The sequence below is a fragment of the Panthera leo genome, chromosome B3 (assembly GCF_018350215.1).
Source record: "Panthera leo isolate Ple1 chromosome B3, P.leo_Ple1_pat1.1, whole genome shotgun sequence".
In the NCBI taxonomy this organism is placed as follows: Eukaryota; Metazoa; Chordata; class Mammalia; order Carnivora; family Felidae; genus Panthera; species Panthera leo.
This window is the reverse complement of record NC_056684.1, coordinates 141,459,393-141,484,144: the sequence shown is the minus strand read 5'-3', so window position 1 is coordinate 141,484,144 and position 24,752 is coordinate 141,459,393. Positions and strand designations below refer to the sequence as shown.

The 24,752-nt window shown below is 52.0% G+C and overlaps 1 protein-coding gene across 3 annotated transcripts in view; it reads right to left on the bottom strand.

Annotated features, from left to right (window-relative positions):
* Positions 1-2,397: 2,397 nt before the first annotated feature.
* Positions 2,398-24,752, bottom strand: part of EML1 (EMAP like 1) — a 185,823-nt gene continuing 163,468 nt past the window's right edge. For all 3 annotated transcript variants that reach the window (XM_042944258.1, XM_042944256.1, XM_042944257.1), the window contains exons 14-22: positions 24,435-24,560; positions 24,064-24,195; positions 21,035-21,102; positions 18,640-18,728; positions 7,901-7,998; positions 7,708-7,795; positions 6,162-6,257; positions 4,818-4,948; positions 2,398-4,161 (exon numbers count right to left, since the gene is read on the bottom strand). In XM_042944258.1, the coding sequence (XP_042800192.1) occupies positions 4,036-4,161; positions 4,818-4,948; positions 6,162-6,257; positions 7,708-7,795; positions 7,901-7,998; positions 18,640-18,728; positions 21,035-21,102; positions 24,064-24,195; positions 24,435-24,560 (954 nt within the window). In that variant the 3' untranslated portion in view covers positions 2,398-4,035. The remainder of the gene's footprint in view (positions 4,162-4,817; positions 4,949-6,161; positions 6,258-7,707; positions 7,796-7,900; positions 7,999-18,639; positions 18,729-21,034; positions 21,103-24,063; positions 24,196-24,434; positions 24,561-24,752) is intronic.

Here is a 24,752-nt window from a genome sequence, read left to right as displayed (position 1 = left end):
CAGTGGCGGCCTGGGGAGGGGAGGTGGGCTTTAGGTTTCAATCTAGCCTTGAGGATTGCTTTTTTCAGTCTTCATTTCTTGGCTACTCCAGCACCTACTTTGCTCTCAGCCCAAATAACCAAATTTGTTGCTAACTCATCCACCTTATGAGCTCCGGCAAATTCTGTGTTCTCCAGCCCTCAACCTCACCCCTCCCTTAGGTTTCCTGAGTGTGGGGTGCTCATGTGACCAAAGATAGCAGGAAAGTGTGTATGCCAACCTCGGGTTCCCGGCCCCACGGTGGCAGGAGCCTGTGTCCTCTTCTTGAGACGCCCGGGAGAGAGTGGGGGGGCTGGACCTCTGTTGCCCGTGAACCGGGCTCCTCCCTCCAAGGGGAGCTGAGATTTCTGAGCGAGCGGCTTGCTCCCTGTGTCCCGCCGGTCTGGGTCTCACCTGCCAGCCGAGGCGGGAAGGATCCAGGCTGGGTGACCCAGAAGGGGAGTTTCCCCAGGGGACCAGGGGCAGGGCGTGGGAGGGGCAGGGTGCAGACTGGCTGCGAGCTGGGGGAGGGGGGACAGAAGTGGATTCTGGAGAAGCATCCTGAGCTAAGCTGCCCGTGTGGGCTTGAGCCCCGCCCCCAGGCTTGGAGGCGGGCTGTGTGTCCTGTACTCAGTATGGTTGTATGGTGGCCCCGGGCGGTGCCTGGCAGGGAGACGTGGCTGGGTTGACAACTTGAGACATTTGAACGCGGGCTGGGTACCGGACCCCAAGCCATCACTGTTCAGTTCGTCAGCCGTGATGGTGTTGCGGCGGTTACAGAAAATAAGCTGCTCTCCTCAAAGCGGCAGGCTCAAGTTATTCACAGGTGAATGATTTGCGGGCCTGGACCTGCTCTGAAAACACTCCTGTCCTCCCCGCCCCCAAAAGCAGGGGACGCAGAGGAATCAAGATTCTCCGAATGTCGGTAACCTTCGAAGCCCCGTGGGAGGCTCTCACTACTTTTGTGGACGTTTGACATTGTCCATAAAGTTCAAAGGGAGCAAACCACCGTGTCAGTAGGAAGAACCGGGAATCCGTTTCTACCTTGTAATAAGTACACGTTTCGTGCTCGTTTTCACCAAACAGCTGCCTCCCCAGTTGTGCGATTAGACGGACCCCGTCCGAGGAGGCCAGAGGGACTCAGACGTTGCTCCTTCGACGCGCTTCTCTGCCTTGAAGCTCCCAGGATGGGAGTCTGTTCCCAGATCGCAGAAAAAACGATTAACGGGTAGAACGTGCAACTTTGGGCAGCGGGAGTAGTGGCTCAACAAAGTTGGGGGGTCGGGAAGATGCCTGAGCGGGCCCTTGGGTGGACCATCGCTCTCCTGGCCTTCCCCAAGGCGCCCCTTTTGGGGCCGTGGAATCCCCAGCGCCCCTGGCTGGGTCAGAGGCCCTCTCCTGGCCCGGCCGGACCAGCTCCCTGCAGTCTCGGCCACGGAGGCCTTCTGTGGAGAGCCCCGCGGTGCCACCTGCGGCTGGATTTCTGCTCGGAGACTGCCGGCCGAACACCTACTTCCGCATTTTGTACTCGGATGTCACAGAGGCCCCTCGCCTCACCGCATCCGTCCCAGGACCGGCTCATTCTCCTCTTTCCAACTTGCAGTGCCCTGTGCGTCTTCGCCAGGGGCGCGGCCATCTGACCACAGAAGAGTCGGGGAGCCGGGTTCACCGCCGGCCCACACGCGACCCTTCACCTGCCGACGTTCCCCGCTAAACCTCCCTCGGACCCTCCCTTCGCTTCTCCCCTTCCGCCGCCGCAGCCTGGTCCGCGCCGTCCGCACCTCACCGAGATCAGGGCGACAGCCGTCACCCTCCGCAGCCATGCTGAGCTGATGTGGCCGCGGCCACTGGGAGGAAGAGGCCTGGCATCCGCCTCTGCGTCCGGGGCCTCTTGTCCCAGCGGGGTCTTGGAGGGTCAGGGCTGTTCCCACAGGGAACAGTGGGGGTCCTTGACCACCGCCGGCCCTACTGATGAGTGAACCAGTGAGTGATGAATGCCTGCGAGGCTCACACTGGGCTGTTTAAAGAATTCCATTTAAAATGCAGACAAATGTGACGATGACAGTAATAGGGAATAGTGTATATAAATATCCTTTTTCCATGACTGAGCCTGGAGAACAACGGAAGTGTACAGAAATAAAAGTAGATCTTCTAGCTCACGATTCAATAAATGGGTCCCCTTCCCCTTCCCTGAGCTGGGTATGCCCCTCATTCTGAACGTGAAGATCATCATTTTTGCCGGTATTACATAACCGAGTAAAATAACAACTAGGTATGGTAAGTAAGCTGAATTAAAAAAAAAAAAAAAAAGGTTTTATTTATTTATTTATTTTAGCAGTCTCTACCCCCCACGTGGGGCTCGAACGCACAGCCCCGGGATCACGGGTCACGTGCTCCTCCGACTGAGCCAGCCAGGCGACCGCAAGCCGAATTCTTCAAGGGCATCTGATCTGATCACTGGCTTCCACACCGTACGCAAACGACAGTGTCATTTGCCAATGACCCAGGTGAGAAAAAAAAAAAATATGTGGAACAGAATATAGTGTGAATCGTATCTAATTTTAAATCTTTTAATTTATATAGTTTCATGATTATAGGTCGATAAGAAATCCTTTTCAGATTTAATTTCGTCATAGAATATATTTGATAAGGATACATACAAACAGATTCATCGTTAACACGCGCTGGTTACCGGTGCCCTGCCCGTCCGCAGCAGGCGGGAGCTGTGATGGAAATGCTTCCAAGTGTTGTGCTTAATCAGCCACTCTGAACAACCAGCACCGTGGAGGTCAGATAATTCCACTCATTTCCTGGCCTAGAACAAGTAGAAATCTTAGCATTTGTTTTGAAGTCTGTTTATTACTCTTCTATTTTAAAATCTGAGATACATTCCCCAATGTAAACAATAAATTTCAATCTGTCACACAGTCCAAATGGATAAGGCCTTCTTGACAAATGTGTGCCATCTGTGTTTTACTCGTCAGAACGCAATCTTATCTTGTAGCGTAATGAGCCATCCAGGCACAAGAGACAGGAAAAGAAGCTGCCCTTGGTACCTGGTGGAACCTTCCGGAACTTCTCCCCGCTGTGGGTTTATTGTACACGTAAGAGATACCGTTTTGACCTGGTCTACTTGGTCTTAAAATACAAATATACAATGTCCATGAGCATAAAATAGTAAAGCCTAGCCTTCTGTATTTATCAGGAACTGCTATAGTCCTATACAAGCACAATGCCGTATCATGCCCATTACTATACAGAGGAAGGTGGCTCAATGTCTTTGCCACTCTCCAGGCCACATGAGTGGGGCACAGAAGGGTGTGAAGCGGCTGACTGCATCCGGTCAGGCGGACAGTGTGACTGAAACTCCGCAATGCCTATATGCCCCGCTGAAATACTTAATTGACCTAGAGCACAACCTGCTTCACGCAGAGGAGAATCAACCCCTTTCGCCTCAGCCTCCCAGAGGGAGGACTGGGCGAACCCTTAGAAAACGTAGCCCAATGAAGTCCTATCTGCACTGCCTGATCCAGCTGTGCGAATCAGTCACCCACCCCCTTTCACATTCGGTTTACCCTTCTCAGGACCAATTAGCCAACGGCGATCACAACGCGGTACCTCATCGTTTTCATAAATACTTGACTTGGCGAGCCAGATGGTGAAATAGGAAAGCCTATGTACAGTATTTTAAAAGGCATTCTGTGACCAGGTTTGAAGGGTTCGTAGAAAAGTTACGAAGGACATGCCAGTCACTTCTGCTGCTATCGCCGTAACGTAAACCTTGGCATCTTTTTTAGTATTAAATGTGCACTGTTTTATAGACTGTACAACAGAGGAGAACCGTGAACCACTGATCCGGTGTGACGCTCACTGGTGCGCTAAGCTAAGGTGACTGGTAGAGGGAGTGGTTTTCCTGAGGTTTGTCAGAACTTCTCAAACAAAACAGAAATCACAGTGGCGGGGCGGAGCACGAGTCCGTGCCGGCCCCTGTTCTGCTCCCTGTGGTTCTCGCTGGGACTAAATGACCCGCCATTGCATGATGCTTGTGTCCTTGCCACCCGTGGAGATGAGATGGCTGTCGCCACAGAGGAAGTCGACGTTGGTGACGTGACTGCTGTGTCCACCGTAGATGTGGCTAGGAGCCTGGGGAAGAAGGACACAGAAAGAGCTTAGCCCAGAGCGCACCATGTGCAGTCGGAAGGTGCTAGAATTCCTCCCTCACTCAGCAGCTCTCACCTGTGCACCTGCACAGGAGGGACGTGGAGATAAACGACACAGAGGCCCTCCCTGTACACCGAGAATCTGGCCTGGCTGGGGGACAGACACAGGCAGATGACTGCTCCGGGCTGGGACATGTTCAGCACCAGGGGGCTGTACCAGGCATGGGGCCAGCCCAAGGGAGGGACCCAGCAGGGCCAGGGGTTGAGGGTGAAGGCCGGAGGACGTCAGGTCTGGGAAGGACAAGGAAGGGGGTTCTGGGCACTGGTGTTGGCTCGGCTCAGCTCAGCAGGGATGGGGCAGGAGCAGGGAGAGCCCGGTGAGGGGAGAGGCGTGAGGCCCATGAAGGAAGCCACCGAGGTAGACAAGGCAGCTCGAAGGGCTTCGTGGGTGCAGGTTCTCCCCAGAGAGCAGCGGGGAGCCCGGAAGAGCTCTAGGACAGCGAGATGACAGGGTCACCTCTGCACGTGCGACCGGCAGGTTCCCTCACGGTGCCTTTCTATCAATTATCCATTCCCGAACAGCCAGTTCAGGCCAGAACGCACGCGCCCCGAGGGCAGGGTCAGTCCAGAGGACCTTACCCTGAACTGTGAGCAGGGGTAAGAGAAGAGGTGCACTTTGCCGAAGTCATCGCCGGTGGACAGGAGTTTTCTCTCGTGGGCCCGACAGACAGCGTTGATGTCGGTTCCGTCCGAGCCTTCTGGCCACACTCCTAAAATGAAGACCACAGACAGAGCACCGAAAACTCCAGAAGCACTAGGCCACACTGCACGGGGACTGCCACCGAGCTCTCAAGGAGATAAGATGGCCGAAAGCCCCTGGGTTTCGAAGGCAGGGCCAAAAGAGTGCTCTGACCCGGCTCCTAGCCTGTCCGCGGTCATCTCACGCCAGACCTCTCCCAGGTCACCCCTCAATGCGTAGTCGGTTCCACCGCATGGGAGCAGCCATGGCGGGCTTTCTGGGCCATCACATCTTTCAGGGACCCCTTCTTGACCCTACAGCAGAGGCAGTGCCAGAAACCCTGGTTTTGGACCCAGTGCCTTTCCTCTATTCCCAAAGCACCTGAGAGGAAGCCGACTAGTCCTCAGCCTGCAGTTTCCTAACTTTTGTTTTTTCGCGGTAACTCTTTATATGTGACAGTCTCTCCAAAGGACTTTTTAACCCTGCCTGGGCCTTGGTGTCAGTGCTCTGGGGCTGCGGCTTGCCTGGTAGCATCTGGCAGGTGCAGTGTCTGCCTGCCATAGGCCTGGAGCCTGGTCCGGGGCGGGGTAGTGTCTCCTGACCGTCGCTCCGGGAAACGCTTTTGGTCCCAATGACTTTGGATATGAGACAGCTGGATGTGCATCCGTTTCTCAACTGGAGGGTAAACCCGGGGTCCCTACCACTTATACCAGAGGATGACAAAATGCCAGCTCTAAAGAAATTTGTGCAGTTCTGATCAACTTACTGACTCATGGTCTTACATAAAGAGATGATAAATACCGTCTTTTCTTTCTTATTCTACTAAACGGTGGTAATTTACTTGAGATCGTTTATAAATATATTCCGATCCGACCTTTAAAGGAAGTAGGAAATTCACTTAAAGAGACGAGACAATACGATAATTCTAACAAATGATAAATACGTGGATCGAGTGCCATCTGGCCCATCTCCCCAGGAAGTCTGGCACAACCTCGAATGAGAAGATCCTAGAGCATTTATGTCAGGACTAGCTTCATACAATTGAAAAGGGTGAAAACCTATCTTCCCGGTTCTCGCCTGGCCCTTCCCCTGGGAGCTGCAGGGCGAGTGTCCTTGCAGGGCTCACGTGGCATCGGAGGGGTCTGACAGAAGTGGGGGCCGTGAGAGTTCACGACTATGAGAGAAATATTCTGCAAGTGGATGTATCTTACGTTTGAACTGAACGAAAGCTGTAGAAAACTTACCAAAGACATGGAACCCCAAAGTGCAGGTGTACGTAGCCCATTCGATGTCTCTTGTGGTTTCCACACTTACGACTTGCTTACAAGCAGAGGGCACCCCTGGAAAAAGCAAATCCAAGTCTGGTGACACCCACACCCAAGTCCCCTCTCCTCCCCTGACCAGGCTGGCCCTACAGCCGTGCCCCGGCCGCTACAGAGGCCTGTGGAGTGGGACCCCTGCCCCTTCCCGGCCCTATGGGAGCTGTGCTCACAGCGGGAACTGTGCCCAAGCCCTGGGGACTCAGCGGGGCTGGGGGGACAGCACCTCCTACCTCCTTCTCTGGGTCTGTTTCCTGCAGCCTGGTTTCTCTGTCCTTTGACTGTCCTGGGTGCCTCCACCTGCTCACTGCCTCCCTGCTCAGGGCCCTGCCTGCTGTCAGGCTCCCCAGCTATCCCCCAACACACACACACACACACACACACACACACACACACACACACACACATGCACACGCACACACACACACACACACACGCACACCCCTTCAGCCCTGAGTTAGTGACGGGCACCAGTCATACCCAGGCGATTTATTTATTCCTCAAATGGGAACTCAAAGTATGAGACCATGTCTGAGAAGAGAAGATTCTAGGCCCCTGACCTGTGTCCCCCCACTTCTGCCCTGTGTCAGGCCGGGCCTCAGAGGGTGGGGAGGGAGGACCGTGCCGCCTGGCCTGTGGGGGGGAGGTGTGGTCCTGACACATGCTGTTTCCCTCTTTCCTCCACCGCCAGCAGCCCCGCCTGCCCGGCTCCCTCAGCACGTGGACGGCTGCCTCTGAACCAGTGGCTCTCGATGCCTATGGCCTCGTATCTGAACCCAGATTTCCCGTCTGCAAAATGGGATAGGCCTGAGAGAGCTGTGGATCACGACAGAACATGTAAGTAAATTTGGGGGCATTTTTTAGTATCACCTAGCGGGGTGGAAACTGGGACCTCCTCATGCCCCATGACGCCCTGTGCTCAGCCCGGAGCTGGGCACACGGCAGGTGCTTGGCAAACATTGGAGGAAGCAGAGCACCGTATGTTACACGTGCTCAGTGAGTGCCGGCCCTTCTCCTCTTCCCCGTTCCCTGGTCCTGCCTGGACACAGACACTGCCAGGAGGGGTGGGGAGAGAAGGAGGAGGGCGCCCCAGCCCCCGGCCCCCCAGGCAGGGGAGACGTCAGTCTCTGCCTTTTTGGAGGGATGCCTTCACAAGGGTCCCTCTTGCTGTGATGGCTCTGCCTCCTCGCTTCTGCCACAATCGTCCCCCTCGGGCCTCTCCCTCTAGGATTTGGCCTCCTCCTCTTTGGAGCCTTGGGTCTTCCGCTCCACAGGGACCCGGGTCGGCCCGAGCCCCCAAGTATCTCAGTGGCGGGAAGGACCCTGGAGGCTGTCCTGCCCAACTCCCGTTTTATTGAAAAAGAAACCGAGGCCTGGAGATGATGCTACGTGCCCAGGACGTCGGGGAAGTCGTCTCAGAGTGAACGCTGTCTGTGATCTGAACCCAGACACGTCCCGGGGTGCTACTCACAGTAAAGGATTTCATAGTCTCCGGAATTGGACACGAGGAACTGTGAGTTCACAGACCAGTCCAGGTGAGTAATGAAGCTGGAATGACCCTGGGGGAGAGAAAGCAGGGTGCGTGTCACTTGCCTCGGACGTTCCTGGCACTACTGACCCGTGAGGCCCACAGCCGTCTCCACGGAAACGGTGAGAACGCCTACCGAGCACTTGCCAAGGCGAGCGTACTTCCTCCCGTTGTCGCTGACCCCGTAGATGTAGATGCAGTTGTCGTGGGAGCCGATTGCTAAGAAGTTCCCGTCTGCAAAAATACGCAGGTGACATTTCCATTGGTAAAAATAAACGAGGGATGATGCTAGCTTGCGTGACAGATTTAGAAAGAAAACAGCCAGATCAATGACTCCATTCAGAGAGCAAAGTTTGCTTTTCAGGGAGTCCTGTACCACTTGCAAAGCTGTCTTTGGAAAATCTGCTCCTGACCAGATCTCTCCCCTCACGAACCCTATCCCTGCCCCTCCGACACAGAAGGATGAGACTCATTCCCTTGGTGGCCCACAGGGCCCTCCAGGATGTGGCCACCTTGCTCCTCACCATGTGCCAGGCTCTCGGACCTCCGCACACACTGTTCTCACCCGCCCCTACCCTGCAGGTGCCTCTTGCCTCACCTCTGCGCGCTGTCCTCCCTCCTACACCCCCTGCCCTGCCTCACCTCTGCCTGGAAGGCCCCTCCCACCTCCCTTCCAGTTGCCACTTTCACCTGGGTCTCTGGCCTCAGGAAGGACTAAGGGATTGGGCTTTGGAGCTTGTGTGGAAACACAGGGAGGAAGGAGTCAATGTAACACGAAAGCAGATCCAGCGCTGGCAGCTGGCAGCTGAACTTGCCACGTGTGAAGGCAGAGGGGGCAGAAATGGAAATACCGGGAAGGAAATGAGGCGTGAGCCACTAACCCAGAGATGGTCAGGCTATCCTGAGTGCAGGAACCAGAAGGAAGGGGACAGGAACCGCGTGTGTGTGGGGGGAACCCTGAGGCCCAGAATGGGGCGGAGAGTAGCGGGGGGCTCTGCACACGAGCTTGGGGGCTGTGGACGCACCCCTGCTCTGAGCACCAGTCCCTCCATCTACAAAGCACGACCCACAGTGCCTTTCTACAAGCAATTCAGAGGGTTCCCTTGACGGCATTTGTAAAGGTCCTGGCGGTCACCGGCCCATCATAAGGCTTCAATAAAGGCGTCCGCCCCCACCTCCTTCATCAGATTTTCCTTCTCCCAAGATACGGAGTCCTGCAGGGAACGGCACTGCCGGGACTCCTAGCCCAGGCCAGCGCAAAATAAGGGCGTTGGCAACACCAAGTCGGCCCATCCAGAGCAGGAATCCTAATGGAACAGAGTAAACTGGGCCAAGACAGCAGGGGCCTGGAGAAGGGCACGGTCAGCCGCTGACAGTTCTCGAGAAGGCCGGAGAGCCGCATGGGAACCACATCCACTTGACTCCTCTAAGTGACCGGGCCCCGGCAATACTGATGACAGACGCTAAATGCCGATGGCAACGACTACCGAATCCTAAGTGTCCACTACGTACTATTCTAGACTCATCCCACACCCATTTATTCAAACCTCATAAACCCTACCGACAGGTAGACACTAACATCTCCATTTTCGGGAGAGGAAACGGAGGCATGCATAGTAAAGTAACTTGCTCAAGGTGATACAGGTTTATGGAAGCTGGGAATCGAACCCGGGCAGTCGGACTCCAAAGCCCCAGCATTTTGTTGTTAATTCCACTGCCCCGTGACCCAGCTCAAGGGTAAAGAAAGGCTGAAAGTCTGCCATGTGACGAGTCGGCGTGCTGGCTCGAACATCCCTTGGCAAATGATCTCAAGATAAGAACTATCTACCTTATCATCTGTTAACTCTAAAATAATGAGGTCGCTTGCAGAATGGAACCATTTGTCACACTCTTGGTGGCTCCAGCTCTAGGGTTTTGACCACTCTAAGTGCCTCATGTAAGTGGGATCACACAATATCTGTCTTTTTGTGTCTGCTGTCTTCCACTCGGTGTAACGTCCTCATCCGATTGGAGAAGCAGGTGTCAGAATTTCCTTCTTTAAAAAAATTTTTTTTAACGTTTATGTTATTTTGAGAGAGAGACACACACAGAGTGTGAGTGGGGGAAGGGCAGAAAGAGGGAGACACAGGATCGGAAGCAGGCTCCAGGCTCCGAGCTGTCATCACAGAGCCCGACACAGGGCTCGAACTCAACTGACTGCAAGATCATGACCTGAGCCGAAGTCGGACGCTTAACCGACTGAGCCACCCAGGTGCCCTAGAATTTCCTTCTTTTTAGAGGCTGGGTAATAGGGGCACCTGGTTAGCTCAGTCAGTTGAGCGTCCGACTTTGGCTCAGGTCATGATCTCATGGTTCGTGGGTTTGAGCCTCGAGTTGGGTTCTGTGCTGACAGCTCAGAGCCTGGAGCCTGCTTTGGATTCGGTGTCTCCCTCTCTCTCTGCCCCTCCCCTGCTTACTCTCTCTCTCTCTCTCTCTCTCTCAAAAGTAAATAAATTTTTAAAAACTAATAAAAATAAAGACTGGGTAATATTCTGTCGAATGCTTATATGACATTTTGCTTATCCATCCATCTACTGACGGCCACTTCGGTTGTTTCCACAGTTTAGCTACTGTGAGTAATGATGCTATGAACGTGGGTGTACAAAGCCATCTTGAGGCAAGGGTCACCTGGTTAAGGAAGAAACGTTGCCCTGGTCTGGCCTAGGGCCATCATCTTGCCCCACACAGCCTCTACTCAATGACTCCAAAGCCTGAGAAGCAGGATTGCCGTAAAAAGGGCTCTCTGATCTCCAGGGGATGGTCATTAGCACAACTGACAAGAAAGGCAAACATATTCCCCAAAGGCCTCTGCTCGTCTTAGCAAGAGCTGACAGGTACCTGAGGGCTTTTCTAGGACAAGAGGGTGTAGATGAGGGCCTTTTCCACTTCACAGACACTCCAAATAACAAGAAAATGATGAGAACCACATAAAACACAGAGAAGGAGGCAGAATATCGGCCAGAATTAACAGAACGAAATACGATACTTAAAACATCAAGAATGAAAGGCATTCTGAGCTGAGTAAGCTCCTTCTCAACATCGAGAAAAGGTTCCAGGCTGTCTGTTTAGGGTGAGGAGTTACGAACTTTGTTCGGGCGCATGGAAAACACGTCTGGAAGGGGTGCTCCTTCTACAACGTTATTACCTGTAGAGATCAAGGACACAGCCCTACCATGGGGTAGGGACTGCTATCAATCAGCTTATAAAACAGAGGATTCATACAGAGAAGCAGCAGTTCAAAACTGCTATTTCTCTCTCTCTTTTTTAAATGTTTATTTTTGAGAGAGAGAAAGAGAGAACGTGAGTGGGGGAGGGACAGAGAGCGAGAGAGAGGGAGACACAGAATCCGAAGCAGGCTTCGGGCTCTGAGCTGTCAGCACAGAGCCCGATGTGGGGCTCGAACCCACAAACCACAAGATCATGACCTGAGCTGAAGCTGGCCGCTTCACCGACTGAGCCCCCCAGGCGCCCCCAAAACTGCTGTTTCCGAGAGTGCTCACAGAGCTGAATATCCTGCATATCACAGGAAAACATCGCTTCCTAAGACACAAGCATACAACGACAAGGCCTAGAAGCAAAGACCTGCCCAGCATCAATGAGCGCTTCTGGCACCACGCGGTCAGAAGGACTCAGGGGCCAAACCCAAGTGGCTTCCGCTGGCCGGTGGCGAATCAACCATTCCACCCATAACTATCACAGGCTGAAACACAGCAAACGCACTTAAGTTCACAACGGCACCCAAACTATCACCACCAATTGATCACTGTTTTTTTTTTTTAAATAAATATCACTTAGTTTATATTTGAGAAAGAGAGAGAGAGAGAGAGAGAGAATTCTAAGCAGGCTCTGCACCGTCAGCGCAGAGCCCAGCATGGGGCTTGAACTCACCAACCGTGAGATCATGACCTGAACTGAAACCAAGAGTCGGACACTTAACCGACTGAGCCACCCAGGTGCCCCCCCCCCCCCCCGCCCCGCCGACTGGACACTGTTAGAGGGTACAGAGGACAAACTCATTATCTCTGAAATTGGTAAACAAAGCAAGAGAAACCAGGTGTTTACCTTGCCTTTCCTCAATGACTGCTACCATACTGTTGGGTAACAAAAGAGACGATAAGCAGTTTCTTTTACAGAAATACTGTATCTAATGAATGAACAAGAAAATCGAACGCTGGGAAACCACTCACCTGCTGCCCCTTATGGATCTAGGCATTGGACACCAATAGCTGCTAATATCACAGAACGTGAGACGAGCAGACAGGAGTCTCCCGTAGGAGGAAGTCACCGGTACATGTTGAACCTGAATGGAATCCAGACTCTAGGTCCAAAAATCACGTCAGAGGAGGTACAGGGGACAGAGGAGCACGTTGAACAACACCACGGGGATGCACTCGGCAAAACCCAGAGTGTGGGAAACGCTACGGGAGAAACGGAGCCCGTTCCTCCAACCAGTCAACAGCGCACACAGGAGAGGGCGAGGGTGAGAGTGGGGTGGGGGGGGGGGGCCACAGAACGAGCACAAGAAACTATGGATTAAAAGGGCCTTCAGAGACATATCAAGCAATTACTGTGTGTGAGCCTTTTTTGGAACCCAATTTAAACCATTAAAAAAAAAAGCCAATTGAAAATTGGAATACCGGCTGAATAGCTAATGATATGGAGAGGCTGTCGCTAATTTGGGTTGAGGAGGTGACAGTGATCCGTGTCTGTGCTAAAAATAAGCGGGCAGGACTTCCAGCTGTGGCCTAGTGAGAAGCCTGGCAGATCCTCTCCCCATACGGCAATCATAAAGATGCACAAAACCGACAAAAAATAACCATGTCAGGACTCCGGAAATTGACCAAAGACATAAAACCATCTGAGGAGCGTTTATGCTTAAAACACTGCTGAATCTGGGGGCGGGGGGGTGGGTGCGTGTGGGTGGCTCCGTGGGTGAAGCGTCAGACCTCGGCTCAGGCCATGATCTCGTGGGTCATGGGTTTGAGCCCTGCGTTGGGCTCTGTGCTGACAGCGCGGAGCCTACTTTGGGTCCTGTTTCCCTCTTTCTCTGCCCCTCCCCCACTAGCTCGCTCTCTCCCTCCCTCTCTCTCAAAAATAAGCAAACACGTATATATAAAAGAAACTGCTGAATCTGGGGTGAGAACGGTATGAGCCTTGCAGTGTGCCTGCCTGGGGCTGGGGCTGTTCTCACCCCTCCAGCCGGGCTGGCTCAGGGGGTCTGGCAGGGCAGAGCTGGCTGTGAGGACCAGGGGCTCTGTTTCTATGGTCAAGCGGCTCACTCCTCGTAGAGCCCCGGGTGACACTCACGCCCAGCAACCCCGTCGGCGGAAGTGACGATCTCCAGGGTGGTTGAGCGGAGAGGGCCAACGGCTCTACCAGCCTGCAGTTACGGTTGTGGTTGGAGCGAGCCTGTTCCCGGTGACGGGAGGCTGTGTGCAGGCTGTGTGGCAGGCAGGAGGGGCCCCCAGCTACCCAGACGCTCCTGGCCACACCGAGGCTGCACAGCAGAAGTGAAAGCCGGGCAGACCTGGAAACGGCCCGAATCTGGCCACGTTCTACCTGCCCACACGACCACTGGCAGAGGATGCCTTCCTGGCTGGAGGTGTCTGAGCCCAGCTCTGTCCCATCGTCCACTGAAACTACATGAAGCCAAGTTGTGAGAGCAGGTAAGAGAAATGAACAATTCCACAGTAACAGCTGGAGGTTCCAGTTCCTCCCTCTCAACAAATGACAGAACAATCAGACAGAAAATCAGCAGGGATACAGATGAACTGAACAACACCATCCATGAACTCTGAAGATCATCAACCACCTTGTCCTAACCGACTTATCTAGGACATTCCGCCCAGGAGTGTGGAATACACGTTCTTTTTCTTTTTTTTAAATGTTTATTTATTCATTTTTTTGAGAGAGACAGAGACAGAATGTGAGTGGGTTCGGGGCAGAGAGAGAGGGAGACGCAGAATCCGAAGCAACTCCAGGCTCTGAGCTGTCAGCACGGAGCCCGATGCGGGGCTCGAACTCACGAGCTGTGAGATCGTGACCTGAGTCGAAGTCAGAGGCTCAACCGACTGAGCCATCCAGGCGCCCCTAAATACACATTCTTCTCAAGCATACCTGGGACGTCGCCCAGGATAGAGCACATGTTAGGCTATAAAAACAAGTCTCAATGAATTGAAGGTGATTAGAGTCATACAAAACACATTCTGTGGTCACCATGAAGTTAAATTAGAGAACAGGAAAAAATATGGGAAATCCCCCAACTATTTGGAAATTAAACAATACACGTCTAAATAACTCACAGGCCAGAGAAGAAATCATTAAGGAAATTAGGAAATATTTTTCACTGAATGGAAATGAAGACACAACGTATCAAAGTTTATGGGATGTGACTGAAGCAGAGCTGATGGGGGAAATTTATAGCTTTAAACACATCTATACCAGAAAGGAAAGGTCTCCAATCAGTAACCTAAGCTTATCTACCTTAAGAAACTAAAAAAGAAGAGCAAACTACATATTAATCAAGCAGAGGAAGGGGAAAAAATAAAGAAAAACAGTGAAAAAAGAAATATCAATAAAAACAGGAGTTGGTGTTTTGAAAAGATCAACAAAATTGACAGACTGACCAAGAGGAAAAGAGAGGACAGAGATTCCAGAATCAAGAATGAATGAGGAGACCCCACTGCCAACCTCAAGAGAATTAAAAGGATTGTAAGCAAATATCAGGAATGACTTCGTGCCAACACATTATGACAACTTAGATGAAACGGACAATCTACCAAAGCCAGCTCAAGAAGTAACAAACATTCGGAAGAGACTTACAACAAGAAACTGGATTAGTAATTAATAACTAAAAATCCTTCCACATCTGGGAAAAGCCCAGATGGTTCACAAAATTCACGTGAATTCTACCAGATATTTAATAAAGAAATAACATTAATCCTTAAGATACGCTTTCAGAAGATAAGCCAGGAAGGAGCATCTCCCAACGTTCTCTGTAAGACAGCAGCACTCTCATAACCATGCCACACAAAACCATCACAGGAAAAGAGAGACACAGACCAACAGCCCTCATGAACAGAGATGTGAAAATCCTTGACGAATGGAATCCAGCGATATCTAAAAAGGACGATATGCCAAGATCAAGTGGGATTTGTCCCCGGAACGCGAGGTTGGGTCAACATTTGAAAATTAATATAACAGACCATATTAAAAAAATCACCTTGTCATCTTAATAGATGTATTTGACAAAAGAAAAGCATTTGATAAAATCCCGTACCCATTCTTGATAAAAACCCTAAACAAATTAGGAGTAGGAAGGCCCTTGCTCATCACGCTAAAGGGCACGTAACATCATATTTCGTGGTGAATGACCGAGAGCTCTTCCCCGAAAACTGGGAGCAAGGCAAGGCTGTGTTCTTACCACTTCTCCAACCTTGTATTGGAGGGTCTGCCTAATGCAATAAAGAAGAAATAATTAAAGGCATCCAGATCGGGAGGGAAGAAGCAAAACGCTCTTTTTTGCAGATGACGTGATCTTGTATGAAGAAAATCCCAAGGATTTTACGTACACACGCACAACTACTAAGATTAATAAAGGAGTTTAAAAGGTTGCAGGATATAAGATCCATGTGCAAAAGTCACTTTTATTTCTCTATGCTAGCAACCAACATTCTGAAAATAAAGTTAAGAAAATAATTCCATTCACAATGGCATAGAAATAATACCGCTTAGGGGCACCTGGGCGGCTCAGTCAGCTAAGCATCTGACTTTGGCTCAGGTCATGATCTTGCGGTTTGTGAGTCTGAGCCTGCTTCAGATTCTGTGTCTCCCCCTCTCTCTGTCCCTCCCCTGCTCATGTTCTGTCTTTGTCTCTCAATAAGAAATAAACATTAAAAAAAAAAAAGATATAACACCACTTAGGAATAAACGTAACAAAGGAAGTGTAACTTGTGCACTGAAAATGGAAACAATGCCGAGAAAAAAAGATTTGAATAAATGGACATTCTGTGCTCAAGGATTAAGACTCAGCACTGTCACATCAGCAATTCTCCCCGTACTGATCTACAAATTCAACATAATCCCTATTAATATCCTGGCAGACTTTAAAAAAATTTTTTTTGTAACGTTTATTTATTTTTGAGACAGAGAGAGACAGCACATGAACGGGGGAGGGGCAGAGAGAGAGGGAGACACAGAATCGGAAGCAGGCTCCAGGCTCTGAGCCGTCAGCCCAGAGCCCGACTCGGGGCTCGAACTCACGGACCGTGAGATCGTGACCTGAGCTGAAGTCGGACGCTTAACCGACTGAGCCACCCAGGCGCCCCAGTGGCAGACTTTTTAAAGTTAGAAATGGATGAGCTGATTATAAAATTTATATACGAATGGTGAGGACCTATAATGGCCAAAACAACTCTGAAAAGGCACCGCAAAGTTGGAGGAGTTCAACGGCTCAGCTTTAAAACTCACTCTGAACTACGGGGCGCCCGGGGGGCTCAGTCGGTTGGGAGTCCGACTTCGGCTCAGGTCATGGCCTCGCGGTTCATGAGTTGGAGCTCTGTGCTGACAGCTCGGAGCCTGGAGCCTGGTTCGGATTCGGTGTCTCCCTCTCTCTCTGTCCCTCCCCTGCTTGCACTGTCTCTCTCTCTCTCTCTGTCTCAAAAATAAATAAACATTAAAAAAAAAAACAACTCACTCCGAACTGACGGCCATTGAGACCGCATAGGACTGGCATGGGATAAACACAGGGTTTTTGACAGGCGTGTGAAGATCATCTGACAGGGGAAGGATTGCCCTTTGAGAGACTGGTGCTGGGACAAGTGGATAACGACACACAGAACAAATTAAACATTTGCCTCTTGCATTACCCAAGAATCAACTAAACGTCAAGGCCAAAACAAACACCTTTCTAAAACAAAGCAGCAGGGAAACGCTTCATGACCGGAGTCTGACAGCAAAGTCACGATCCATCAGAGAAAAACACGGCAAACTGGACCTCACCAAAATTGAAAGCTTTTGCTTCAAAAGACCCCTTTGAGAAGATGAAAAGACAAGTCACACACTGGGGGCAGATATTTGCACCCGGTGCATCTGGGAAAGAACTTCTACGTAGGGGCCCCTGGGTGGCTCAGTCAGCTGAGCGTCCGACTCTTGGTTTCAGCTCAGGTCACGATCTCACGGTTCGGTAGTTCGAGCCCCGCATCAAGGCTCTGCTTGGGATTTCTCTCTCCCTCTCTCTCTGCCCCTCCCTGGCTTGCTCTCTCTCTCACTAAATAAACAAACATAAAAAAATTAAAAAAAAAAAAAAAGAACTTCCACATAGACTCTAGAAAGCACTCTTCCAATGCAAGAGTAAGACAACCTAATTAAAAAAACAGGCCAAATATCTGCAAAGGTATTTCACCAAAGAGACAGCAGTGACTGGCAGACACAGGAAAACAGACTCAGCATCTTTGACAGCGGTGGGGGAGATGCAAAATCAAACCGCGTCGGGATACTACTCCGCCCCTACCAGAACGGCCGTCCTAAAAGGCGCAGGCACTACCAGATGTCGGAAACGCGGAGAAACCAGAACCCTCATGCGTTGCTGGCGGGAACGTAAAACGGTGCAGCCTCTCTGGACAGCAGTTTGGCACAGCTTCATACAATGCTAGACGCAAATTTACCGTGCAATCCACCAGTCCTACTCCTAGGAATTGACCGCAGAGGAATGAAAACAAATGGCTACAAAGAAACGTATAATGCATGTTCACAGCGGCACTGTTCGGAACAGCCAAAACCCAGAAACAACCCATGTGACCGCTAACTGATGGATGGATAAACACGCGGAGGTACGTCTACAGAATGGAATACTATCTATTCTATCGAGCAATTGAAAAGGAATAGACTACTGGGGAGCCTGGGTGGCTCCGTCGGTTAAACGTCCAACTTTGGTTCAAGTCATGATCTCACGGTGCGTGAGTTCGTGCCCCGCGTCGGGCTCCGTGCTGACAGCTCAGGTTCTGTGTCTCCCTCTCTCTCTCTGCTCTTCCCCCACTCACGATGTCTCTCTCTTTCTCTCTCAAAAAAATAAACTTAAAAAAAACTAAAAAGGAATAAACTACCGATACACATATAATAACATGAATTAATCTCGAAAACAGTATTCTAGGGAAAAGAAGCCACATGCTACAGGCTGTGTAGTATATGACAGTGTCCAGAAAAAGCAATATATAGAACAGAACAACAGATCAGTGGTTGCCTAAGGCTAAGGGGTGAGAGTAGAGAGTAATTGCTAAGGGGCGGGGGGGGGGGGGATCTTTTCGGGTGCCGGAAAGGTCCTTAAATTGATTTGTGGTTACGGCTGTACAACGGCATGAATTCACCCAGACTCACTGAATGTACTCTTATGGGTAAAGTACTGTCTGTAAATTACAACTAAATAAAGCTCTTAAAAAATAAGGAGGCTTCATCTTTTTAAGGTTATATATAGCAACATTAATCGATGAAAGGACGAGACGTCTGGGAACTGCTTCAAAATGGGAAGGGGTGGTGGGTGGGGCTCTGGATGAACAAGTCGGCGGGGAGTCCGTAACTTCTGCAGCCCGGTCACGAATATAGGGGGATTCATTATGCAAACTGGTCTAGTTTTGCCTACGTTTGACATTTTCCACAGTAAGGAGGTAAAAACCCCCAAGCACAGGGACCCACAGTGGGGACGAGGACACCCGAGTGCCACAGTTGTGTGCAGTATAAACTTGCTCTGAGGAGTCTTGTGAGGGTTTTTCCTTAAAAGACATCTACACGGAACTTCACACATCTTCTGCAGCCGCACGGCGGGGCGGTCTGCACGCTGACCTGGGGAGTAGCGCATTACGGAGAGCTGTTCATTTCCATCCGTGTGAACGGTGACCAAGTCTTTTGTGTCCGTGTCAAACACAAACCACCTGTTGGAAACATGAGAAAAAGCACAATAAGTCGCCTGGTGAGACGATGAAGGAAGACTATTACAATCGATAGCAACTATTAAAAACTATTACTCTAAGGGCTTGCTGAAAAATACTCTTTGCTCAACAAGAATGCTTGTTCCCAGCTTTTATTTAAAGGAGAGTTCCTTCACCCGAGCATTTCCTAAAGAAAGCAGCAGCACGCTGGCTTCCCTTCGAAACAATTCAGTTCCAGTGTCGCGACAGGTCCTCGGTGTCTGAGTTTTGTCACTTACACGTAAAAGGGCGGAAAGCCCTGGGCAGGGAAGGTGGGCCTGGCCAGAGGGAGCAGTGAGGGGGCTGGCTGCACGGGCGTTTAGCCCGAGACCTGGCCTGGGTGCAGAGCTGGGGCTGGGACAGCGTCGTGGTGTCTGAACGTCCGTGAACACTGGCGTGCACCCGCCGGGTGACGGCAAGGTGGAGGGAGCGGAGGAAGGGCAGGACTGGTCTGGGCTCCGGGTCCTTAACTGTAAAATGAGGACAGGGGCCCAGCTGCGCCGTGTAGCAAACTACGACGTGTACAGACGAGCTTCGTCTCCTCCGACAAGGACACGGTACTCGGTAAGTGTGAGCTGTGGAATGACCACACTCTCCTGCCTGTGTGTTCTCAGGCGGGGGCAGTCACTTGGACCGCAGGGCTCTCAGGGGTGAAAAGGACCGTGGGTGCCCGGCTGTGGCAGTTTCAAACCTCGGTGACGTGACCCCCGGTGGCGTGCGTTCCACGGGCACGCCCGCCACGCGGCACCACTGTTTTCCTGCCTTCTAGTTGGGCCCAACCACCACCACTCAATGGGACGGGCCGGCCCCTGGATCGTGGGTTTGGCTTCTCGACTCTGATTCCTTGCGTCCTCAACAACCATTCACCGTTAACGTCTGTTTAACGTTAACAGAGGTCAGAACGTCAGAAGTGGAGAGGCTGGGGCTGACCAGGCTCTGCTCTGCAGCCCCGTGAACTGTCCCATCCAGTGCTAAGGCCGGCACTTGGACCAGAGATGTGGGAGGCATATCTGGGGGCGGGGCGGGGGGGGGCAGGTTCCGCGCACCATCTCTTCCGCCCGCAGGACCTCGTCTGTGATTCTGAGCATCCCGACACCGTCACCATCCCCTGTCCTGCTGCCATAGTCAGCATGCAGGTCTGGTGATAACCAGCTGTGAGCCATTCATCAGAGCCTGCTGAGTCTGAATCATCCACTGGCCCCGGGAGAGTTAACAGGAAGGAGGGAGTGAGTGAGTGAGTGAGTGTGTGTGTGTGTGTGTCTGTGCATATGTGTATGCAAACATTCTCATGAAGAATTCTGTTGGCTATGAAATGCCCAACTCTTAAGACACAGCTACCTGTGACTTACGAATGGTTACTCTTTCCTTATACACACTCCGTAGTCATCACAACAGAGCCTGAGGGGTTTGCTTTTTAGAGAGGGAGGATGGTAGGAAACCACCAAGCATATTTGGATTAAACCACAATAAGTACATATACTATGACACATAGTCTCAAAGTGCAATCAAAATATTGCACTTTTTAAAAAAAAAAATTGCATTTTATTTTATTTTTTTTAAAATATTGCGTTCTTTTAAATCAATGATAACCGTAACCACCGACCCTGCCTGCCAGGCAAGCCCATAAAGTGCTCTAGACACCGCCTTCAGTCATCAGCACCGTGTGGCTAGGCAGATAATACCGTCACAACTCATAAAAAAGCAACAACTCGGAGAGGCTGTTTAACTGGCTTGGAGACACGTTGCTGCCAAGTGGCAAAGCGGGGATTCAAGCGCAGACCAACGGCCTGGCATGTCGGAGGCGCTTGGTACAAAAGTGCTAGCCGAGTCTGAATCTGAGGCTCAGGATCTGGGCAGTTTCTGCCGTTTTGAAAGGGCGGCAAGAGAAAGCACTGGGAAATTCCCAGCGCTTCGAAATGCTCTCTCGCCCGATTCCAGAGCTGGGGTGCCTCCCGCGGCCTGCAGGTCAGGGCTTGAGGAGCTCCACGGAGCCCCCAGACTGTCGGGAAGCGCGTGCGTGTGTGTGGCTGGCGGGGGCGGGGGCGGGGGCGGGGGGGGGGGCTTTTCTAGGAGAAGGGTCTCCCAGCGTCCCAAATGCAAAGGACCCCTGCGTGTCCTGTTACTTTCGAGGTGTGACTTAGTCCTCGGTCGGTTGCTAGAAGCTGAGAGAAGACAGCAGGAGCTAGGCCGTGCCCGTCCCCAGGGAAACACACACCGCGGCCTCTTTTCCACGCACTGTGACAGCACGAGCTGTGCCGACGCCGACTTACCTCCCAGTCAGTGTTCCAACTGCAACCACAGACCCTGAAGGATGAAAACCAGAAGACTGAGCTGGATCCTAAAATATTTTAAAGGAAGTGTAAATTGATGGCCAGACACAGCACGACTGCAGAAAACACACACACACACACACACTCACACACACACGCGTGCACACGCACACCCACACCCACACCCACACACGCACGGCTCTTCCAAAGGGCTACGTGGTCCCATTTAAACTAGACGTCTCCTTTCCCTCCAAGAGACGAAACCGCTTTCCTACTTAGACGAAGGTCACACGTCGATAATACGAAATTTGTATCCCTTTAGAATTGTTCTCTTCCTGTCTTTTATCTTTTGAGACCTACAGGTATCAGATGACAGGCCAACAGGTAAACGCTCTCCCTCCAAGTCTCGCAGGAGGACTCGGTTGACCCCCACACTGAACGGTAGGCCTGTTGATGGTACGCTTCATTTGCCTGGAAATATGGCCAGCGCGCCCAGTGCCCACAGTGGACGCTGGACGAGTGCCCGCCGGGAGCGCTGGAAGGACACCACGGGAGCCCTGGAAGGATCTCAAGATGGGTAAGGCACGTCCAGGTTTGGATCTGGCGTTTGTCACTAACGTGTTCGTCACTAACTCTGACACGAGGTAGAATGGGGTCCATGACAGAGGGACAAGCAAGTGGTCAAGTCCCAGGAGAGAAAGAGTTAGACGAAGTTGGATGGGGAGGCTGGGTGGAGGCTTCCGGGTGCAGAGATCCCCCAGGTCGTCCAGTAGAGAATCATCGGTGGCGAAGGTACAGGCGGACACCCCAACCGGTATTTTCTTGGATCGGGTGTTAAAGGGACAAGAGCGTGATCGAAGAGGGAGAAGCAACACAGTTTGGGGGCATATTCGAGGAATAGCAGGTAGAGAGTCAGGGCGTTTACAACGTGGAATGTTCCCGGTGGGACAGGAAAGCGTGCAGATGGGAGTGCAGGATGGAAGCTGCACCACCACGCTAAGGGCTGTGATCACTGGAAAACGTTAACACAGTGACGTGATTATTTTTCTCTCCACGAAAAGAGTGACATGATCGGGGGGGGCCTGGCTGGCTCCGTCGGTGGAGCGTGCAGCCCTCGATCTCAGGGTCGTAAGTTAGAGTTCCACGTTGGGTGGAGAGGTCGCTGAAAAATAGTAAAATCTTAAAAAAAAAAAGTGTGACTCGATTGAATCTGTGTTTTCTACACATCGCTCGGTTAGAACGGACTGCAGTGACAGGCCGTGAAGCACAGTGAGCGTAAGAAAGAAGCTCCCACGGGAGTGGAGACAGAAAGAGGCACCAGAAACCACCGGATGCACTCAGAGAACGAGAGACCAGAAACTCTTAAGGGACTGATTCTGTCGTGGCAATGGTGCTTCCACAGCGGGAGCCGTGACCAAGCTTGGGGCCGCCACCGATACATGGAGAGACACCCCCGCCACGTGAAGCTTTACCGTGTGATTCGTTCAGGCTCCGGACGTTTTGGAGAGGAAGCCCCTGAGGTGGGTGTGTCCAAACCCACGCGGCCAGTGGGCAAAGGCGGTGGGACTTCAGCACAGAGCTTTTAGGTGTCTGGTTCTGAGCCCCTTCCCTTATGTCAGGCTGAGGGGTGAACAGTCAGGGGAGGGGGAGGAGGCACCTGGTATTGCTTCCAGTGGGGCTAGGGAGGCCGCCCTCCCGGACCCCCACGGCCACCGCCTGGAGGTTATCGTCACCTCTGCAGCCCCCTCGGGTATTCCCCACCTGTCCCCCCAAGGCCCCCCAGGGCACAGGTGCAACACAGGACAACGCTTCCTTCGGCCCCTCCTGCCGGCTGGGCCGCACCCACTCTTTCCTCCGAGTGGCACTGGCCCTGTCACCTCCGTGCTCAGCTCCACCGGTGACGGCCAGCTCTCGACCCTTGGTGACCTTCTCTGAAACTAAGGGGCAAGAGGGCGGAAGTGCCAATTCGGCATGCCAGGAAAAGCCGGGACCTCTGTGGCGGCTACAAGGAGGAGTGGGGTCTGCAGAGCGGCTGCCCCTGTCCCCAGACCGGCCATGTCATCGAGGGCACAGGTCACACGGGACGTACTTTATCTCACTGAGGCACCATGCGGCGGGAGACCCCGGGTTTGGGAATCAGACCGAGCCGGGTGCAAACGCTGGCTCTGCTGCTTGCTGAGGCAGTGATCACGGCAAGCTAGTTGACTTTTCTAAGCCTCAGTTTCTAATTCAGTAACACCACCCCCCACGGCTGCTGCCGGGATCAAGGATAATACACGTACGGTGCCTGGAGCTCAGTAACTGTAGCCGCTGCTGTGTTCCACGTAGGGCAAAGGTATTTCGGCACTCTGGTATGTAATCTGAGTTCCTTTGGCAAAGATCACACAGTTGCGGACTTAAAACTAAAGCATTGGGCGCCTGGGTGGCTCAGTCGGTTAAGCATCCGACTTCGGCTCAGGTCATGATCTCACGGTCCGTGAGTTCGAGCCCCACGTCGGGCTCTGTGCTGACAGCTCAGAGCCTGGAGCCTGCTTCCCATTCTGTGTCTCCCTCTCTCTCTGCCCCTCCCCTGTTCATGCTCTGTCTCTCTCTGTCTCAAGAATAAATAAACGTTAAAAAAAAACAAAAAAAAAAACTAAAGCATCATCATCAAACTCAAATTGTACAGATAAATTAAGTCGTAAGCATACACTCTCATTCAAAATGTACACCGTAAACGGTACGCGGGCTCGTCACAAGGGTTTCTCAGCACGGAAGCCAGTTGAGGAACTCTGCGGTCAGGAGACCCCAAAGCCCAACTCCGGAAGGCTAACTTGCTGTTGAAAAATTCAGCAGCACGCTTCAGAATTACATGGACGAGACCGCGTGAGGCAAGTAAAGCAGTGCCATTCGAAGGAGGTAAACCTGGCGACATTTACTTTGGGACAATTTTACGTCACTATCAAAATTTCACGCAAAAAAAAAATAATAAGTGAACACGTTCCAGATGAACTGTTGTAAGGAAAATGGAAGGTAACGTGCAAGTCTACCTCTATTATTTTGTCCCAGACGGGCCGGTGGCCAACAGCGTCCCAGAGGGTGGCGTGCCTGTCATGCCCACAGGTCAAGAATTGAGGTTTTGAGGCATGGATGGCCAGTCCCCAGAGCTCATCAGTGTGACCCTGCAAAGGACCGAGACAGCCAGTCAACGCTCGGGAGCCTTGGCGGCGGGGTACCCATGGCGAACGCACACTTCACGCCGGCTTCCCTTCCTGCCCCACCTAAGTCACGGCGGGAACCCAAGTGCTGGTGCCGAGGAAGGTCATGTTGGTCTAAAAAAAGGAATGTCGTCCTCCTCGTGACGCTTTGTTATATTCTGACAGTACATAAAATGAGGCGGGCCTGCTGGGCCAGAACGTACCTGAGTGATGGGTGCAAAGTCCCCTGACAAGGTGCCTTGCAGAACAAAGTTTCTGGTTGTGCCTATCAAGATCACATCCCCCTTCCCCTCGGCCACCGTCCGGATTGGACCAAACTGTTCTGGAATCTGCGTTGAAGAGAAAAGATTGAAGATGTCATGAAACGTTAGCGCCACCATTCAAAATGTCTGTTTGTGTATCATGACAGCTCCCCCCGCCCCCCATACACGTAACATGGAGAGAAAGGTTCACGGCCAGGGTTTGTTGAGTGGATGATCAGAACCCCCAATCTGACTGTTAAACTCCAAACACGCATGTAC